Source organism: Phaethon aethereus, assembly GCF_964289735.1.
Source record: "Phaethon aethereus genome assembly, chromosome: Z".
Classification (NCBI taxonomy): domain Eukaryota; kingdom Metazoa; phylum Chordata; class Aves; order Phaethontiformes; family Phaethontidae; genus Phaethon; species Phaethon aethereus.
This window is the reverse complement of record NC_138577.1, coordinates 47,753,020-47,774,368: the sequence shown is the minus strand read 5'-3', so window position 1 is coordinate 47,774,368 and position 21,349 is coordinate 47,753,020. Positions and strand designations below refer to the sequence as shown.

Genomic DNA, 21,349 nt, shown 5'->3' with positions numbered 1-21,349 from the left:
GAAATAATATGAATTGTGTTATGTCAGTATCCTACTCACAGAATTGGTTTCATAAACAGTTGGTGTTGAGACAGTCTCTGAATGAGCATGTTGCCTTGTCATTTACAGACTTAGCCACTAAGATTCTCCAGAACGGGCTGTTTATTTCATAGTAAAAAGGTTCTAAAAAAACCAGACCTGTTTGTGTTTTGTTGTCGATCATTTAATCTACAAGGTATGGGACGCAATAAAACTGCTAAGCCTTCAGGTAGGAGTTTTAAGAAAATATTGATAAAAAATATCCAGAGGAATTTGGTTTGGACTGAGCTGCTGAAAGCTAGCAAACAAACAAATTAATTTACATTTAAATAAATCAGAGCAATGTGTATACCTTGCTTCCCCAGGACTCTGTTTAAATAATTTAGGAAGTAATTTGGGATGTTAGAATCCTGCCTATTTAAAGAAAGAAATAGTACCTTCTGTATAGCATTTTCATTTGTTTTAATAATGACTGGAAATCATACTATCTAATTTATCATCAATGTTGTAATTGATTACACAGTTTTGAAGTATTTTGAAAGCCAGGTTGGAAAAGAATTTTATCTTTTGTCTTTTAGACCTGTGTTGAAAGCAATAGGCCATCTGACTGTACAGGGAACACCTAAGAAGAAAATTGATGTACAGACTCTTGAAATCATTGCCATACAAGAAATACTCATTCCAAAATCTGATAAAATGCAAAGAGGAAATAGCACTTACTTCTAACGCTTCCTCTGAATAAGGTTTAGTTTTTCTTATTATACCTGCTTTTTCTTAGCAGAGCTGAGGAAATCTGGTTCCCGTTGAAGCAGATGGAAAGGTCAGAAATAAACCTGTTACTTGACCAGATTTCAGAGATTTACCCTTGGGTATCTGTGTTGTACAAATTCCAACGAATTCACATAGATCATAATTTTCAGCAAAATGTCATTAGTGATCTCTTCTCAAAAAATAATGGCTTTCTGTGTTTCAAGGAGAATATACTAAAGAAGAAGGTCCGTTAAGATAAATGATAGATCCTTCTGTTCCCTCCTGCTCTACCTGTCGCTTTGACCAGCTCATCCAAATTGGCAAAAAGAGCCCAGTAGTGTCACTGGCAAATCCTAATTAGTATCAGGTTTGAATGGCTCACCCCGGTGAAACCATCCATCTCCTCTCTCCAAAATATATTGCCCCTGTTGATTTTCACATCTGCTTCGGAGGAGATTCAGAATCATAAATACTTTGGAGAGAGTGTGTTGAGAAATTTCCAGGAACAAATTGGTTTATCTGGTTCCCCTGGAATGTCTTTGAAACTGTGTCATAAATTCCAGGACAGTTGCTACACAAATATAGTTACTAGCATAAAACTTGTCATGTGGTCCTGTAATAAAAATCAAGTGCTATTTTCTGTGTTGATGTCTAATTTCAGAGGTAATTGTGCCTTTAATTCAGGCTTCTATATTTTTCCCCATCGACATAAGCAGGAAGATAGCTGGCTTGGTGTCTGCCTGGTGTGGTGCTGCCTATCTCAGTGGAGGGCCAAATTCTTCTCCAGGAAAATAATTTCCAGGCTTTCATAGCCACATGTGCTCCAAGAGGTGGTTGTCTCTGAGGAACAGACTTCATGGAGTAAATGAACAAATCCTTTGTAGCACATGGAAATTAGCCTTCATTACTTAAAGAGGAGTATCAAAAGAATTGGCTTGGCTTACTTGAAGAGAGATATGTAGGAAATGTTTTTCAGTTGCTTAGTCCTCTATAGATCAGGGAACATAGTGACTTGTTTTCCTCATTTGTATTCTTAGAAGTCTTCAGTTTCAAGTCTATTCTCATTCCCTCCACTTTCCCTGAGTGAATTATTAAGGGACAGCCTTATAGCCAATCTATAAATCAGAGGAGTAAATGTTAAATCAGGCCTCCCTCTGCTGCAAAATCTGGTAGATATGAAGTGCTGTGTTTACACTGATGAAGTAAATTATTTTATGTCTTCATGCAAATGCTCCTAGGGTTATCTGCCTGTTAAAGATATTAGAAATCCTGGTGCAGCAGCGGATGTTAAACTGAGTTAGCTAGAATATTACTCAGTACAAATTGCATCAATAAAATAAAGCCATGGGCAAGGTTGTTTGAGGAAGTTGGTCATTGTGAGGGCTTTATGAAAACTCATTAATTCAGTTTCGAGATGAAAAGGATTATGTTGGAGAACTTTAATCCAAGGTCATGGGGATGGGTGTTTTCTCTTGCAACTAGAACCAAGGTGGTCTCCTTCCTGCTTCCTACTTAATCAATGGTGAGGGAAATCAAGAAAGAAATAATCTCTGATATCACAGTATGCCTGACTGCTGTTTGTTTTCCGTAATCATGACACCTTGTTATTTTTCCTGAATGCAGCACTTCTGCCACAGACTCATCCATTTTTTTCTGGCTTGTAGAATATGGTATTAAGGGATTAGACAGTGAGTGTTTATTATTTTACTGCCAGAATTAACTGATAATGATGTAGATCTCAAATTGTCTATTTTGCTGGAGTAAGCTAGGATTCATGACTGAGATCATCAGTACAGGAGTTCATTTAGTATTGACAATTTTTTCTTTCCCATCATGGTCTTGAATACCTTTTACTGGGTTTGAAATGATTCCTTAAAAGTCGTAAGTCTCAAATTATGGATCTGTCTGACCCCAGGAATCCACACTGTGTCTATATAAAATATTATGGTTTTCCCTTCTCTGAAATGCTTTGTGGGGTCTTCATAAAGCTATAATGGAACCTACTACTAGTTTTGAATATTTCTGTAGTATCCTATAAGAACCTCTGAGAAAACCTCCTGAAACCTCCTAGATTTCGCTATACTGTTTTCTGAAAGAGTTGATTTCAAAAGTTAAAGGAGAAATTTAATATAAGAAAACATTTTACACTCACCCTTGGAGCTGGTTCTAGACAAGTTCTGCAGTGTAATGTGAAATAACTACTGATACAGTCCCTTTAGGTTTGAGAATTACTGGAATTTAAGCATTGCGAACTTTGAGGCTTGAGATAAAAACGGAAGTTTTCACTGCTGGTTAGTTAAAAATTAGCCATTCCTGGCTTACACTGTATTTTTGATAATCAAGTTAATGTTGTATAGGATGAAATATGATGGACAAATATCATAAGAAAATAATTACCTCATGATCTTTTTGTTCTCAGTTTTTCTCTCTAGAGTTTATCTCTTGGAATAGTTTGCTTGTTTTATCTTTGCATGTTCTAACTGGAAAATTGGATTTCTCACAACTACTGAGTTTACCTTATCCAATTTACCTGCTAAGTGGCTGGAAGAATCATATGAAAAAAATAATTGTCTTTAGTTGGAGTTTATTAGATATAAGCTTTATTTCTGGCCATTATACTATCCCTTCGACACCATTTGTGTACAGTACACAGAAGTGTACTGTTATGAGAGGATTATGTGATAGAACAGCCGAAAGCATCTTGTTTTTAAGAAACAGCATGCCTTACACATCATAGAATCATGCAATTGTTTGGGTTGGAAGACACCTTCAACTATCATCTAGTCCAACCCTCCTGCCATGGGCAGGGGCACCTTTCACTAAATCAGGTTGCTCCAAGTCACATCCAACCCGACCTTGAACACTTCTAAGGATGGGGCATACACAACTTCTCTGGGCAACCTGTTCCAGTGTTTCTGGCTTTCTGGGCTGCAAACGCACGTTGCTGGCTCACGTCCAATTTTTCATCTGCCAGTATCCCCCAGTATCCCTTCTCTGTAGGGCTGCTCCCCATCCCTTCAGTGCCAGTCTGCATTGGTGTTGGGGATTGGCCTGATACAGCTGCAGGACCTTGCACTTGGCTTTGTTGAACTTTATGACCTTTGCACAGGCCCACTCCTCAAGCCTGTCAAGGTACCTCTGGATGGTGTCCCTTCCCCCAAACACATCAACTGCGTTGTGTAGCTTCGTGTCAGCTGCAAACTTGCTGAGGGGTGCACTCAATCCCACTGTCCTACTCGATCCCATCCCATTGACGAAGATCTTTAATAGTATTGGTCCCAGTACAGACACTTGAGGGACAACACTCGTTACCGCTTTCCACTTGGACATTGGCCATCTAGCCAATTCCTTAGCCTTCTAACAGTCCATTTGTCAAATGTAAGAGTGAATTGTTAGTATTTATTTTTCTTTTAGACAGCTCCCTGCTAGTGCAATATATAGTAGTAAAAGAATTATCACTGATAACCAGTGTGGTAACTGAACTACATTTTCTAGAGAGACTGAGAACTTTCTGGACATGCTTTGGACCAAAGAAAGCATTTAAACCTTAAAAGATAAATGCTTTAAAATATTGTTACCAAATTTATTCTCTTTGTTGTATGTAGGTGTGTCTCAGGCTTTGCACTGGCAATAGCATCTGTAAAATGAGATATCTAAGACATAAAGCTGAATTCTAAATGTTTTTCACCTTTAATACATAACTTTCTTTTACACACCTAATACCTCCTTTCATCTTGACCACAGCATCTCCTTACCCTTTTTTTCCTGGCCCCCTTCTGGCTGTTTAGAGGTTTTGTGTGTTCCAAAAAAATAACTGAAGTGTTCTGTAAAATCCTAGCATGGATGTGTGCCCAGAAAAGGAAAAACATACAAAACCCCAACCAACCAAATAAACAAAACCCAAAACAAACCCCCAAAAATCAGTCAAACAAACAAAAAACAAAACAAAACAACTACATAAGAACCCAGGAAAGTGTTGAGAGCCATATGCAGGCTCTGATGATGTATAGTAATTTTGTCTTGTCTTTTCCGCTATTAATTGGTTAAGAATGACTTACCCAAGGGTAGGGGGAAAGTAGTTTTGAAATGACTCTTCACATAAAGAGTGTTTGATTTGTTTTATCCTTAGGGAAATTCTGGTTACAGAGAGACTCACTAGATAATGTATTTTGTAGTGTTACAGGTGAATATATAGGGTTTTTAAGCTACTCCCTCAGTTGTCTCTCATTAGTTGCCATGTCAACCTGTCAAATCCTTTTCAGAGCTTTTTATTTTTGTTATTCTCACTGGTGAAGCTTTTTGCAAGTCTTCCACTGAGCAATCCAACAAACCTTACACTTTTCAAGCCTCCTCCTTACCTCTAGCAGAAGTGGCATCCTAGGCTTGTTGTTGCTAACTCCTCCTTTATGTTCTTTTCAACTTGCAGTCTGATCCCTTATCTCATTCTACTTGGCAAACGATCCTATTTCTGTAGGAACGATTTGTCTGAACCCTTGATGGTGTTCTGAAAACAAATTTTAACTTCAGCAGTAGTTGCAAAGGACAATAAAATAGATACGCTTCCATATTAATAAATTGATTAAGGAGTGTTCGGAGATTGTACGATTTAATAGATTATAGCACTATATGTAGGTGCTTGTAGATTTTGAAAATCCACCTGTTTATGTCTTTTTCTTAAGAATGCAAAAGTTACATGTAAATTACTCCTGTGAAACTCTTGTGTTGCCGCAGCATTTTCCTTCCCCCTTGGTTTTAGGGACGTCACTAGATGGCGGTAAAACAGCAGTTTCGAGCAAGAAAAGGCTATTTAGGCATTTAACATAAGTCTGCAAGGTAGTAAAATGATCCTGAACGACAGTACAGTAACTAAGGTGTCCCAAATGCTTGTTACTTATTTTGGTAGTAATGAATTTTCCTTGACCTCTGGTGTGCTTCTGATTATATCTTCTCTCTCACATTAATCAAACATGGAATACATCTAATTCCAGGACTTCTGAAGCAGTTGCTTAGGGATGTTGAACAACAGCGTGCATAAATATTCGGTTTGGGTTTCTGAAAGCAGAAAAAGAGCTAACTGATTTTTTTTTTTTTTTAGTCTGGAATCTTTCATCAGATCCCTTTTTTAAAAAGAATACATAGAGTGAAACACCCTAAGACCATGGAAGTCAGAGCTTTCGTCTGGACTTTCCTTCTAATTATGTATTTTTAAAATTAAGGTCTTTTCCAGTGTTTGCTAATCCTGACCCTCTGTTACAAAAGGTTTTATACTTATTGCCATATGAAATGTAATTTATTTCATACTTTAAATGTCAGTGATATATAAAGCCCCAAAATTAACCTCTGGAAAGGGAATGCAGCTGTTGTTATATCAGCAGGTAGTAATAGAGGACAGGAAACTGTGAAAAATTCAGAGCAGCTCATTTGCTAAGCAGTATAAAATTACCTCTGCTCAGTTATGACAGCAGGATGCAAAAACCTGCTCAAGATTTCACACAACAGACACCAGCATACTGTGTTCAGAGTACTCCGTACACACCTGCAGAACCAGGGTATCGAGTGTTAATCTGACGTTGGTTTGAATCTATCATCAAAGGATTGTTTTGATTTTTATGTGATGTACTAAAAAGGTTTTATTAAATGTGACTTAGAACATTCTGCGGTGAAATTAGTAAAAAAGTAAATGTCAAACTAAAATTTTTTCATTATCTTTTCAAGATAATGAGGAAGTTAAGCAAATTAAATTATAAGGCCAGACCCTCAATCCCATCCAAAATACTTGGGCCTCTTGAAGGAGTGGTACAGAAAAGTAGATGTTAACTTCCTGCTTTCTCTTCTTGATCACGGTACTGATGTGTGTGAACCTGCGTTTGATTGTGGCAGCGGCAGCATTTTCCTGATGGTTGGTGGGAGCTGCCTGCTCTTCTGTGCCGATGACATGGTGTAAAATCGCCACAACCGATTTACCCCAGATAATGGTTCAATAGCAGTCAATTCTTTTCACACAGCATGTTGTAGCCTAATACTTTTTGTTTATTTCCCTTCTGTTGATTTCTCACAGAGTTTGCTGTGCCATCTTCTTTCTTCTTCAAAGTGGGAAAGTAATGAAGCTGAAACCAGTACATTCATATCGACTCTTGGCTACACGTCAGCAGATTATTATTGTCACTTAGTTAAAAATGTAAGTATTTTGTGCAACTGAGATTTTTTTAATAATAAATCACCAATTTATAAGCACATACATGGAGTTGTCATTGTTATAAGGAACATGAACTGAACTTTGTTTATCTTTTCTTACCCCACTTACTTTTACAGCCTATTAAGGGAAAAAAAGAAGTGGGAGATCTCTGGACAAAAGAAAATTTTTTAATCAGATTATACTGTAATAGATGTTCATAAAAACAAAATTCCTGTTGCTATTGTGGTATAACAAAAAAAAGTCTGTCCTATCATATTTTTTTTTCTTCCCAGTGAAGTTTAAATTGTATATATTATTTTGTGTATTAGAATGTAACTTTTGGAATTTTTTCTTTGACTGTATGCACTGCATTCAAAATGGTAGATGAGCCCTAATTCTTAGGAAAAGTGTCTTTTACATTTAATATATAAAAATAATGGGAATAATATTTCATAATACATTGACTTAGACTAGATAAAGCATATAAAAATTATTAGTAATGCCATTCTCAAAGTTTGTCTCAACTCGTCAGGAAGCAAAGCTAAAATAAATAGCTGCTTAGTTTTCAAATGTGGAAGGTATATAATGCGTGTTCAAAAAACGTTTTGCAGCATAATTTATGCAGTGATCTGGATAGCTTTAACTTGGCACCAACAATTTAAAAAATAAAAAATCAAACTGAGTGAACGGAGGAAGTTATTAACCTCCACAGTATGTCAGTCACACAGAGAACCGTGCAACTAATGTCTGCTCATTTGCAGTATGTGTAATTTATTTATCAATTTATTTATTTATTTTATTTCATTTAACAGATGGTCTTTTCATTAGTAACAGAACTCAGAGGAAATAAATTCAATGGACTTAACATTCAGGGGAGGTAAGTGTTATCTAAACATCATTTTAATATGTTTTAGTTTGGATCATTACAGTTCACTAAGGACCTTTTTACAGTCTTGCTCAACTTAGACTTCAGTTAGAAAACTTTGGATACGTATGTAGATAATTTCAGGTATGGACAAGCTTATTAAGTTGTGTTTCACATAAGAGTTTATATTTTACCTGAGAGTCATAGAATGGTTTGGGTGGGAAGGGACCTTCAAAGATCACGTAGTCCAACCCCCATTCTGTGGGCAGGGTCATCTTTCACTAGATCAAGTTTACTTAAAGCCTCATCAAACCTGACCTTGAACACTTCCAGGGGAATTCACAACTTCTCTGAACAACCTGTTCCACTGTCTCATCACCCTGATAATGAAGAATTTCTTCTTTATATCTAATCTAAATCTACCCTCCCAGTTTAAAACTGTTGCCCCTTGTCCTGTCGCTAGAGACCCTGGTAAAAAATCTCTCTCTGTTTTTCTTGTAAGCCCCCTTTATGTATGTGTTGAAAAGCCGCAATAAGGTCTCCCTGGAGCCTTCTCTTCTCCAGGCTAAACCACCCCAACTCTCTCAGCCTGTCCTCACAGGAGAGGTGATCCAGCCCTCTGATCATTTTTGTGGCCTCCTCTAGATGTGCTCCAATAGGCCCATGTCTTTCCTGTGCTGAGGGCTCCAGAGCTGGATACAGGACTCCAGGTGGGGTCTCACCAGAGCAGAGCAGAGGGCCAGAATCACCTCCCTCGACCTGCTGGCCACGCTGCTTTGGATGCAGCCCAGGATACAGTTGACCTTCTGGGCTGCGAGCACACATTGCCGGCTCATGTCCAGCTTTTCACCCACCAGTACCCCCAAGTCCTTCTCGACAGGGCTGGTCTCCATCCCTTCATCCCCCAGCCTGTGGTGATACTGGGGGTTGCCCCAACCCAGGTGCAGGACCTTGCACTTGGCCTTGTTGAACTTTATGAACTTCATAATCCTAATGTTGGCTGTTATATGCATCTTATGACGGAAGTTAACTGGCAGATACTATAAGAAAAAGCAAAAATATATTTCCAAAGGAATTTCATTCCCTATTTATGCAAGTGATAGTTTAATATGACAGAATAGTAGTTACTTTGTACTTGTTATTAATGATAAAATTTCTCCATGCTTATTTAAAGAACCTCTTATTTTTCTTCCATTAGTTCCTTGATCTGATACCAAACAGTGCTGTGGCAATACTGTGTGTTTCGTATACAGCTATTTTAAATGTACCTAAGCACATAGTATTTCCACCCTTTAAGTGCTTCCTTGGCCTGGTTTTCTAAGGATGAAAGTCCGAGAAAGTGGATGGGAAGGAAATTGTGATGTGCTCTGGCCAGATCGACAATCCAGATTATCAGGAAATGCTAATAATCACCTTGCAATATTGTGTGTGTTGTTTCTACCTGTCTAGGTGTAGTCTGTGAGAATAATCACATTCTTCATCCACGTAACATAAATCTGGGTAATTAAGCCAAAATCTGTGACTGTTAATAAAAGAATACGTTTCCCTAATACTACTGTTGTCAATATTTTTGACATGATCATGCCTTTTCATTGTGTAATTTGTGCCTTTCCACTGACTTTGAAATGCAGATCATAGTCTTTCATCAGTACTTTAAAAATTATCATATTTGAATATGTCAGTAGAGCCTTTTGGTTCCATGTAAATTAAGTGTATTCAGGCTAAAAAACAAAAGCAAAATTAAGAGTGGATATTTTTAATATAGACTATATACTCAAATTGTGGCTTCTTTTTTCAATGTATGACTCTTGTGTGCATATTCTGTTGGTCGTCAGAGTCGAAGCTGCTGACACGATGAAATTAGTTTTATGACCTATTTAACACCACACAGCCTGTAAAGTTACAGGAAAGAGGAGGCTGATTGAAGTATTTTGCTTGTATCATGAGCCACTAGCTTGGCTATTTTTCTCCCTTCCTTCTTGTACCTAGGTGTTTCTGTAAGGAAGACTAAATGGGCTGAATTCATTTAGAGCTGACTTTAGTACTGAAATTGTGGACAAAGCTAATGAGGAGCATCACAAAGTTTTGTTCAATGCAGAAAAAACACACCCATGTTTTATAAAGTAGGCAGACTTAGCTGAAAAGCTAATGATACTGTTGGGAAGAGAAATATCTGATATTCCTTCAACTGCAGAACTGTAAGACAAAAATTTTTTAACTAAGCATTTGAAGACAGCAGGATTTGTATTGTTTCGTTCATAGAAGTTGTCTCTCTTGAGAGGAGAGAAGTCAAGGAAGTAACAGACGACCTTTAAAGCAGCCAGGGAGTCTCTTGTGAGGATCTAGCAAACCTACATGGGGCTGTGAATCTGTACTCTTCCCTACCTGTGCTTCACTGATCCTGGGAAAGACCAAGCATTCCTGCTGGGAAGGGTGCGATTACTGAGTGAACACGACTGGCTGCATTTCAGAATTGGGTTGATACCATGGGTTGCCTTGAGCACTAAAACATCAAAGTTTTTATCTGACTTCTCCTTAAGATTCTTCAGGCAATATGTAACAACATGTTAACAGTCATTCCAAGAAACAATTTTTCTGCAGTTGGGTATGCATCTCTTGCCTGTTACCTTCTGTAATTAATTTAATATTCTTTTACCTTATCAGTTTAGAAATTAAAGTTTTGACTTTTCTGAAATATGAACTGTTTTTACTTTTCCCCTCAGAGTTTCAGCCAGTCATGTGAATGCTGTGTCCCTTTCCTGTGTGCCTCTCATTACTTTGCCTGATCTAACACCATTGCTGGAAACTCTCCTTCTTTACCATGGAGGTGCATCAAAAGAAATTCTCAGTTCAGAGTTTCTAGAGGCTGTGAATGAGGCTTTTTTAAAGTAAGTAACATGGTTTGTATGATTTTTATTCTTTTTCTACAAAGATTATTAATTCACTTAAATGTCTGTTCTCTGAATTTGTATGCTGAATGCACTGTAGATCTGTATTCTAGTAAAATATTTCCTTTGCAGTTGAATAGCAGAGCTGAGGGTGTAGGACAAAGCAGAATTTAAAATTGCTGATCTACAAATTGTGGCATAACAGTTTCAAATATTGATTGTAGCTTTGTCCCACCTTTTCTTTAAAATGGAGGTTAAAGCCTTCAATAGATTTTAGGAGTTTTGTGAAGGATATGATCACTTTTCACAGAAACATTATTTACCTTTCATATAAGTGTATCAACATTCCTAACTTGGCATTTTGAGAGCCATATTTATTTTTCCATGCATCAGATAGATCCTTATGTTTGAGTGGTTCCGTATTTCTCTTATTTTTTTCTGTGAAATTAGTTCTCGAGTTTTTAAATTCTCCTGTTTTTCAGCAGATTATTTTTAATGAGTCTGGTAAGAGCAATTTGTGAAATATAACTGCTTGTTTTGCTACCACTAAAACCACTGTTTTGGTAAAATCCATCTATGGATAAAAACCAGCAGAGTGAACGTGAACATCAGCAAAATTGGCTATGCCAGGGAAGGAAAGACATCATGGAAAGCACAGCCTACTTTTGGTTGAGAGTTTTATTCAAGTTGTAGCTGAGAGGCTGTATTATAAACAATAGGGGTTTTTTGATAGTAGAAAAGGGCCTTTGTGAACACAATTATCCATTTGTCTCCTTTTTAATCTTAATGAAAAATTTTAAAGTTTTAATTGCTTCCTCTGTACTCAACATAGTAATTTCTGAGATGTGTCAATGAAGATTGTTATATATAGGCATGTATTTATTGCTATGCATGTAGTTTTTTGTTTTTAACCTTTTAGTTTGCAGCTATCATAGTAGCTGCAAAACCATTCCAGGATGTTTTACTTTGTGCTGTGGTATCTCTCCTTCTTGGGTGGTTACTTTAGTATATTTTTAATTGTGCTGGTCCACACACATTACAGTGTTGTCTCAAAATAAGCTGTGCCTCTTATTTCCTAGTGATACAACACTGTACTTCAGCTGAGCTGAGTATAGTTGAAGGCTTTAGGTGGGGAGATAATTAGCTTCTTAACCATTTGTCTTTTAAAATGCTCCAGTCAGTGTTGGTTACTTACCAAGACTTACCTACCTCTACCTCGTTTTTGTTGTGGGTTGGGTTTTTTTTCCTTATTTCTCTGCAAAGACAGGTAATGCTTTGATTTAGCCCACAGCAGTATTATCAAGGACCTTCCTGCTTCTCTGTCAGCTGCCGACACTTTCTGAGCAGCTCGGTCTGCAGGAAGCAGTCTGGGTTTGGAAGAGCGCAAGCGTGGGGTCGGACCTTCCTCTAGAGAGGAAGGGAACTCCAGACTTAAACTTTCTGTTTCCATTTGCTGGGATCTGTCATAACCAAATTTCTAGTTTTTAAAGACGTGGTAAGGTTTCATTTGTACATGACGGTGATTTTGCCATTATTCTTTGCCATTATTATTTGATAGTGGACAGAGCACCGTAAAGAAGATTTTCTGCCTCTAACTTTAGGTTGATCTTTGTCTGTTCTTTTTCCCCAATGTACTTAAAAAAAATATATTAAAAAGGTACATATTTGTGTTTACTTCTGGTTTCTCAGGGAAAACAGTATTTTTCTCTATAAACCAGGAAGAAGATCTCCCTCCCTGAATCAGCTGTCTTCAACCTCTGGCTTCGTCACCTACCAAGCCTGGAAAAAGCGACATTATATCTTTTAGACCAGCTGATTTCCATTCAGTTGAATTCACTGGAAGAAATGGCTTGGGTCATAAAAGACTCGCTACTGGTATGTGTAACATGTAGTACATTTACTACTGCTCTTTCATGCATCAGAAATGACAGTTTCCAAATATGTCAGCATATTTGAGGGAAATGCCTGTCATGTGGCATATAACTTGCTAATGTGCAGGTAGATCTTGAGGCTTAGAAATGTCACTAAATTTTCGGTTTTTACACTGAACTGGTAGAAGAGAAAAAAGATTTATTCCAGTGATGAAGAATGGATGAAGAGATGAGAATCTGACTGCTGGGGCTGCTGAGTACCTGCTGCTGTCTTAAAAAATTATAAACTTTGGCCAGGGAGGATTTGAATCTGTTTTTACTTCAATCTCTGTGCCCTCGGGAGGTTAGCAATTTAAACAATTGAAATTCCTTGCATATTATTTTATTATGGACTGCTTAGTTACTTGTTTTTGTTTACAAACGTGAACAAAATTCTTAATACAAACCATTTGCTAAACAAATCAGTTTGTTTTCAAATGCTGTTTTACACAATCCACCAACAAATCTTTCCTATCACAAAACATGACATAATACCTTTTCCAAAATAACGAGCTAGTTTGCCACACTAAATGTAAATTTAACTATTAATTACAGTGTGAAATAGCATGTATGCTATGCACTTAGATGACATATTTCATAAAATGGATAGAACCAGAAAATGGCATGTGGTATCTTATTTTCAGCCTGTGAAACTGCTTACAGAGTATATATTTTAGATAGGAAAAGAATAATACCTTTAAATATTCTTCCTTTTTAATTGAATCTGCAAACTTCTGTTTTAGGTATCCATTCTAATACTTGCAAATCTCATAAATGCTTGGCATCAACAGCACTTCATATGTCACCTGGGGATCTAGATATTCCAGAAGACAAGGCTAGATACAAGGCCGGTGCCTGATTTTTCTGTATTAGGTACTCTGTGAATTGAGTATAGGATATGCTACCACATGTGGCTTAGGAAAAAAAACAAAAATATTTAGGTTATACATAAAAAGTAATAAAATATTTGCTTAATTATTGAGTTGTTGTTTGTTAACAATGTTCATCTTTATCTTGTCTTCACATCCTGATCCCTGAAAAGAACGGATCATTACTATCCTACCACACTTAGGTTGTCCTTACTTGCCTCTGCTCCAAAGACTTTGTGCTTTCAAAATAAGATATTAACAAAATTCATCAGTGCGGCAGCTTTGAATACTGGTTTAGAGAGGACATCCTGTGGACAAGGAGTGGAATGAATGAATGGAGGCATAAAGAAGAGAGCGGATGATAACAGTGATTCTTGTATTGCCTGATGGGATACCGAGCTGGAGGCTGCTCTGGTTCCCGTGCCCGTCCATCACCCTCTTGCTGTGCCTTGTCCCCAGGTTTTGAGTCTAGCTGGATCCACGCTTACCTTTCACTGGGACCTGTGCCAATCAAATAGGCATTAACGAGGGAGAAAGGAAAAAGGATAGAGAGGGAGAATGAGAAGGTTTTTTTCTTGTTGTAATACACTCCAGACAAGTTACAGTTAATTCCTTCAGTATTGCCTGTCTCTGAAACCTGTGTTGTTATGGTAAAATTTTTTGAACAGTGCACGCTGATTTATTCATAATGTTGACGAATTCAGGAACTTTTTAAACCTGTGTAAAATATGTTTGTGCTTTCAAAACAAGTGTATGCTTCAAAGTAAAAAATACATTTGGCACAAGAAAAAATTAAGTGACACTTCTTATTTTTAGTTGGTAAATATAGAATTCAGGAATACAGGTAAATAATTTGGAAATACAGACATTTGAAATACAGCCGTGTTTTAGTTTCTTAGGGCTAGATGTGTTTAGCGGTAGAAGTGTTGTGTCCAATTAATTGCATGTGAGTCTGGAAGTCAAGAGAACTGGTATTTGTGGTGTTACCACCTCAAATCTGTTGCTGCGTGATCTTGGGCACAATTTGTTTCCTTACATTTACTCGTACTTGTGGTTGTTACAGAGCGTTCTATGATGTGAATAAAATGCAGTACATGATTATTACTCTGTTCCTCTTTGTGCCGTTTACTTGCATCCTGTAGATACCAATGTATTTTTCTTATGTCTTTATTCAGTTCTGGCTTTGTATTATAAACTAGTTGTTTAGGAGTCTTCTTTCTGATAATACAGATACAAAAGTATATTAATTCTATAGAATTTGTGTGTCTAATACTTCATGCTACAGTATATTTCTCCTATTTTATTTCTTTCAAAAATCACAGTGCTTGGGGGTGGGGTGGGTCTGAAGAGGCACACATTCTTAAAATATGTAATCATGATACCGCACATGCAGCCGCAGTTCCCTGTGTTTGTGTCTTTTTAGTTTAGTGTGTGTTGTGCTGTATATGTTGTGCGTGTTTTAAAAGTGGTGGAATAAGCTCCTGGTAAGACAGTATGTTTGGTTTGCTGAGCTTTCTCTGAAAAATATTGTGTAGTCGCAGACAAAATTATTGAACTGTAAAATGCCCTTTCATTTTGAAAAAATAAGGAGATGATGTCAACAACATGAGAGTCCCTCCTGAAGCTGATAGTCCCTCCCAAACTCCAGAATTGCTGCTAGCTACAGAAGAATCATGCTGCTTGCTCTAGTCCTGCTACACAACAGGCACATCTTCAAGTTGCGTTGGAGACTCTTGTGCTGTCATAACATTCTTACCCTGAGTGCTTGCAGATTATTTCTGTGCAGTCCATTAATTAAAATCTTGGGGGGGATGGTTTTTTTTTTATTTTCCCTTTCGAATCCCAGTGGTGAAATTCATATTGATTTCAGTAGTGTAGATTAAATACTGGGAGCTATTAACTGTGGTTTCTTGTAGTGAGTACTATAGATTGCTGCTGTCTGGCAGGAATGGGTTGCATACAGCACATTTATTTTGGTGTTCTTCAAATGAACTATGACTTGATCTTGATATGATGGACACTTCATAGTTTATGGTCAACCTGGCAAGCAAAAGTGGGTTGGTACGTCATCATAGAAATATGTGTGCAAAGGTAGGTAGAGTGTCTGAGAAGACAGAGGAGAAATGGCTGAATTCAACTATTTAGCCCATGGGACTGAAAAACAGATTTCTCACTTTCCACTGTTCTCATGGAACGGCAGAATGAGTTGGAAGGCGCCTCTGGAGATCGTCTAGTCCAAGCTTTCCTTTTAAAAACGAGAGATGAACGTATCTTTTTTTCTTTTTTTTTCTTTCTTTCTCATCCAGCCAGGTGGTTTTTTTCTCCCTCTAGCAGTGGAAGTTTGGAGACGAGCCTTGCACCAAACTGTACGAGGTTGTTCACACGACCAAACAACTGGCTGTAAATACTCTCGAACACTAGATGGCATGCGTTCAATAGGACACCTTAGCTACAGCCTTGTGACAGAAAAAGTGTGGTAAAACATGAAAATGAGGTGCCACCTAGTATTTCTGGTGTGGCAAAGACAACTGAGAGAAACAAGGAGCTTTTCTAGGCAGTTTGTATTAAAGGCTGTGTCTTTATTTTCTGAAATTATCATATGGAGTAAAGTCCTCATTCTGCCTGGGTGCAATTAAAAAGAAAAAAAATCTGACTCTATTTGGTACTTCTTAGCTTGAACACATGCATAAAGGTTTTCTTTAGAATAGTGCATCAGGCACTCAAAGCTGTTACAGTAAATGCCATTTGTAAGTGCTATTCCTTCCATGCATCCTGAAGTTTATAGAATGTATTTTAGAAAAAATGCAGGTGGTTCAAGAACTGTATTCTTATCAGATTTTCAGGTGCTAACCTCAGAAGCAGAAAGCATGCATTTGGTTTTTAATTTAGGCAAATATACTTTGGGGAATGTGTAATTAGTTTTTTATTCTTTTTGCACTATAAGAGCCTAATAAATCTTAGAATTTAACAGTATGAGATTAGAAAGTAATATATTTACTAGTGCATGATTAAAGATGCAACTTTCTTAAAACAGTCTTTTGTGTGGTAGCATAATAAGAAGCTTTACTACTTTCAAAAAAATACATTTGGAGGCATGAGATATTTAGCTTGTACTAGCAACTCAAATTCACATAAGATGATAATACTGTGAAAAAATGTCTCGGACCAAAATGTGTGTGGTAGAACTAAAGACAAAGGTGGAATTTAATTTTGAAGATGTAGTAAAAATCTCAAAGCATATCCAAAAGGGATTGTCTGTGAAGAGGAGAGAAAACCTTTTTGTAAATCTGCTCCCTGTCTCTTGCCTCTAGCAATTGCGTGCAACAACTTGTTCTTTCTATCTGCTAGCTGTAGTGATCGCTGTCATAAACAGTCTGAGATCCCAGGTGTTTGCATTTATCAGCTGTTTAGCATGCTTGGTATCGCTGTGGATCTCATTCCATGACTTTGACGCAGTTATTTTGAAGAACCTAATCCTGAGAAAATCTGAGGGTTTAGTAAGAGTTGATCTGAGATTTACAGTTTAATAATTGCAGTGTAATAGCATCCATGAGTTAAGCTGTAAATTATACAGTGGCAGTTGTTGAATTGTTTATTATTAATGCCTAATTTCCTTTCATTTGTTTATCAACAGCCACAAGCAGCAAGCCATCCTGCCATTTTCAGAATTGTTAATGAAATTTTCAAGTAAGTATTGAAATCATAGTGGGAAGTGTTTCACATTATCAGTTTAAACGTTGAGGATTTCTTCATGAGAAGGAGTATTATAATAAGGGATGTATTATAATTTCAAGATGTCTCTTTCTTTAGCTGTATGCCCTAGCGTCTCCTTTTGTGTAATATACTGCGAGTAATGAAGAATGTTTAAAATCTTGTCAACTTTACATGAAAGTTAAATTAATTAATACAGTTGACTATATTGTATTTTAGCCTTTAAAATTTATAATTTATTTTGCACTTCAGTAGAGATTTGTGGCTGAAATAAGATTTTGAGGTGAAAATTATAAATGCTGGAATGGCTTGGCCTGTTCCAGCATGAAGATGGAATTTAGTTAAAACATTTGCATTTATCAGTGTAGCCTCTTTTACATTATGTTAATAGTCTTCAGGATTGATATCGGATATGCTCTTAATGACATTAAACTATTGATCTGCCTGTTAATAATGGTTTGGTTTTGAATGTGTTAAGATTACTTTGAAGCGATAGATATTGTTTACCACGCGGAGGCTTCCAGTCCTTTGTACTCAGTTTTCAGTGTCTTTTTTTCTCTTCACTTCAACTTGACTTACTATTTTATTGTTCTTTTGAAGAATCATAGAATCACTGATCTACTGCTGGGGTTACTGGTATTATAATTTCAATACGATAATGTGTTGAGTGACTGATGTTCTTTGTTTATCAAGTGTTTTCCTTCCTAAGAAAAAATGGCTCCCAGGTGGATGTGGTTGGGGCGTTTGTGTGTTGGTGTGCACGTTAGGTTTGTGCAGGCACTAGCAGAAGAGTCTTTGCTGTATTGTGAGAGCGGAACCACTTGGCAGCTATTGCTGTGGCAGCCCTTTCTCTTGCTGTGGTCTGGTGTCTGAGCACAGCTAACATCTTCTGAATAGTTGAGACCAGCCACTTTCCCAAAGCAAAATGCACTTGAAAATTGATGTGATTTCAACAGACCCGTAATAATGTCTTAGGCTGGAGGCGGTATATTGTGATGGTATAAGGAGACAAAATTTGTTCAAGCTTCTTGGTTTATTTAGGGCCATGGTATATAAAATATTTACTAAAAATAACACAAGACTACATAACTCTTTTGCACCCTTTCCATTTGGTAGACATTAGAAATGGATGAGATGCTGTTTCTCAAATAATGCAGGACTTTGTCCAGCAGACTATTTCCTAATAAAACTTTGCACTTGTATTAATGTTCCAAATTGTCGTAGAGATTCATCATGTTTTCCCGTTGCTCAGCCTAGATCTCTGCTCCCGTGTTTCATTTCCATTGTTTCTACTTAGTATGCTTGTTCCTCTACATTGTTGGTATTAAACCCTTAATATGTTTTAAAACTACTATGTTTCAGATCATCTTGGTATTAAGTGAAACTGTATATGTTAGCTGGCTTTTACAGAGCAGTTGGTTTCTGCAGCTTTATGTCCATTTTTGTTGTATTTCTCTGACATCCTTCCAACTATTACCAAGTGGTGTGCAGATGTTAAGGTACTATTCCAGATACAGTCACATGTGAGATTTTAGAGAACTGCTGATAAAGAAGCTATACTTCATTGCTTGGAAACTGTGTTATGTTTCTACACCAGGCAGAAAACTGCTCTTATTTTGGGAGTTCATATTCTGTTTGAAGCACAGATCTAAGCATTGTGTCTCTTTCAGAAATAACTTCTGCTATTTGCATGCTTTTTATTGAGGTTGATTGTGCTAAATTGTTTTATCTCAGGCATGTTAACTTGCGGTTTTATTTCCCAAGTAGAAGCTTATTTTATAGACTCGTAGAATGGTTTGAGTTAGAAGGGACTTTTAAAGATCATCTAGTTCCAACCCCCCTGCTGTGGACAGGGACATCTTTCACTAGATCGGGTTGCTCAGAGCCTCATTCAACCTGACCTCAAATGTTTCCAGGATGGGGCATCTACCACCTCTCTGGGCAACCTGTGCCAGGGTTTCACCACCTTCACAGTAAAGAATTTCTTCCTTACATCTGTTCTAAATCTACCCTCCTTTAGTTTAAAACCATTACCCCTTGTCCTATCGCTACAGGCCTGGGCTCTTCCTTCTTAAAATGGATTCTACAAGGATATACTTCTATTATGCATGAAAACCTCAAGAGTTTTATTCTGTCCTTCCAATTTTAATGCTTCTCTTTTCTGTAATTGCAACAGCTGGTCTCAAACTGAAGGAGTACACTGTACAGAAGTAATAATAATGTCTGCAAGAAAACCTTGACTTTGTGTTATTGTCTGTAATAATTGCAATCTTTCTCACAAATGCAGGTCCTGTTTCTATGTGTGGGTATACTGGTGTCCACACACCTAGACTGTCTTGAGCTTCTGTGTACTATTTCTTGTGTTGATATTAGTGATTGTATGTGCCTGTAGTTTTGTGAAATTTGTCTGTCACAGTAAAGTGTTAGCTGTTCTTATCTTTTAGGTCATTATGGAAAGAACGAAACAATTCTGTAATAAAAAACTTACCTCAGTGGCAGCTTACTGTGAACATTTTTGAATATGTCTTTCAAATAAGAGAATGCAAATTACACTTTGCTCCCCATATGTTTCTTTGCTCCATTTGCTCAAGGTTACATTATGCCCTACAGAAGGACAGTTAAAACATTCATCTTCCTGAACCTCCAGAGTGAGGGTTTTTTTTATGATTTCATCATTGAAAGCACATCGGAATGCACTGGTCCCTAATTAGATCTGCAGCAATTACTGATCTAAAGTACACCTTTGGTGTATACTCATTCTGTTTGTGCTTCTGATTCATTGCTTGAGTCACAGAGACTGAACAGCAGCTCTATTATTTAAGTTCAGTCTCCTTGTGTTGTTTTTTAAAATATGTAGCTTTTAAACTTGATCAACAACGTTTGTTTGTTTCCCTGGCTCCAGTAGGAGTGTTACATTTAACAGTTTAAGTCAAGATTTTTAATTTTTTTTTCCCTCCAGGTATATATCCCAGGAAATTGTACTACATTGTACTTTATCTCTAATTTGAAATGGCCTTTGGGATGCTGTCCCACAAAGCACTGAAGTATGCTTAACTGTAGGCATGGGATAGTTGCTCTGAAGCCAGTAAGACTGTTCAGGTGCCAAATTTGCATAATAAAGCTGTGGTAGTCTCTTTTTCAATTTTACACTTTTTACCCCTATTGGTAGTGTAAATTATGTGTGTCTGCATGTATATTGTATATACTCACTACATCTACTTTATTTGTAGGAGTTGCATGTATTTTTTTAAAAGTAAAAATAAAATTTAAAAAGTTAGTATTTCTATCAGTTTCCACACTGGCATAATGAGCTCAGACACAGCTTGAATCTACAGTATAAAAAGAACGTACTTTTTTTTTCTTCATTTCAATTAACAGTGGTGTGATGGGCAGACTAATTATCTGATCTGTCATAATCTAACTTCTCAATGCTTAGGAATGCACTGCTGGAAACTGATGGAACTCCAGAAGTTATGACCATAATACAGGTGTTTACACAGCTCTTCCTTCAGGCTCATCAGGATGAAAACAAGCAGGTTAGTCAAGAATTATTTCTTAATGTTTCTTTTCAGTGAAAACATATGAAATTTCACAAGAAAAGAACAATTCTACTGTTAAGAATGGTAACTGAATACAATGAGCTGAATAATAGCATCTCTCTACAGCTGTATATACATGCCAAAGTTCACTTCAAACATTTTCACTTGTGAATGAAATTGTAGTGTGAAAACAATATGTAAAAGCAATTTACCTGACTTCACCCTGGAGTAATCCTGCAACCTAAGCTGTGATTTTCACAGGGGCAGTTCCCCTGGTGCTGAAGTTTCTGCCTGTATAGTGAACATGATCATGATCATCCATCTTTGATAGAAAGGATGAAGAACTTTAGATGCATTTTTCTTTTGCAGTAGCAGGGTTTCTGATAATAGATGAAACGAAAATAATAACCCCATCCCCATTCCCCCAAATAATTGCAAGTAAGACACCAAATAGTCATATTTGTCTTTTCAAAAGGTAAAAGACACAGAATATATACTGGTTTCAGTTTCTGGTCTTCAACAGTGGCCTCTCACAAATTTTTCCTCAGTCTAAAGCTTCAAATTTCCCAGCTTAGTGTCTCTTCTTCTGCACAGATCTTTATACAGGTCTTCCTGAAGTGAATT

General features: G+C 37.1%; 1 protein-coding gene across 1 annotated transcript in view; it reads left to right on the top strand.

Annotated features, from left to right (window-relative positions):
• Window positions 1–21,349, top strand: part of FANCC (FA complementation group C) — a gene marked incomplete at both ends in the record, with an annotated part of 68,189 nt that overhangs the window by 32,634 nt on the left and 14,206 nt on the right. Inside the window, 6 exons of the mRNA XM_082013377.1 lie at window positions 6,827–6,946; window positions 7,756–7,820; window positions 10,532–10,696; window positions 12,415–12,571; window positions 17,110–17,162; window positions 20,623–20,722. Of these exons, the coding sequence (XP_081869503.1) occupies window positions 6,827–6,946; window positions 7,756–7,820; window positions 10,532–10,696; window positions 12,415–12,571; window positions 17,110–17,162; window positions 20,623–20,722 (660 nt within the window). The remainder of the gene's footprint in view (window positions 1–6,826; window positions 6,947–7,755; window positions 7,821–10,531; window positions 10,697–12,414; window positions 12,572–17,109; window positions 17,163–20,622; window positions 20,723–21,349) is intronic.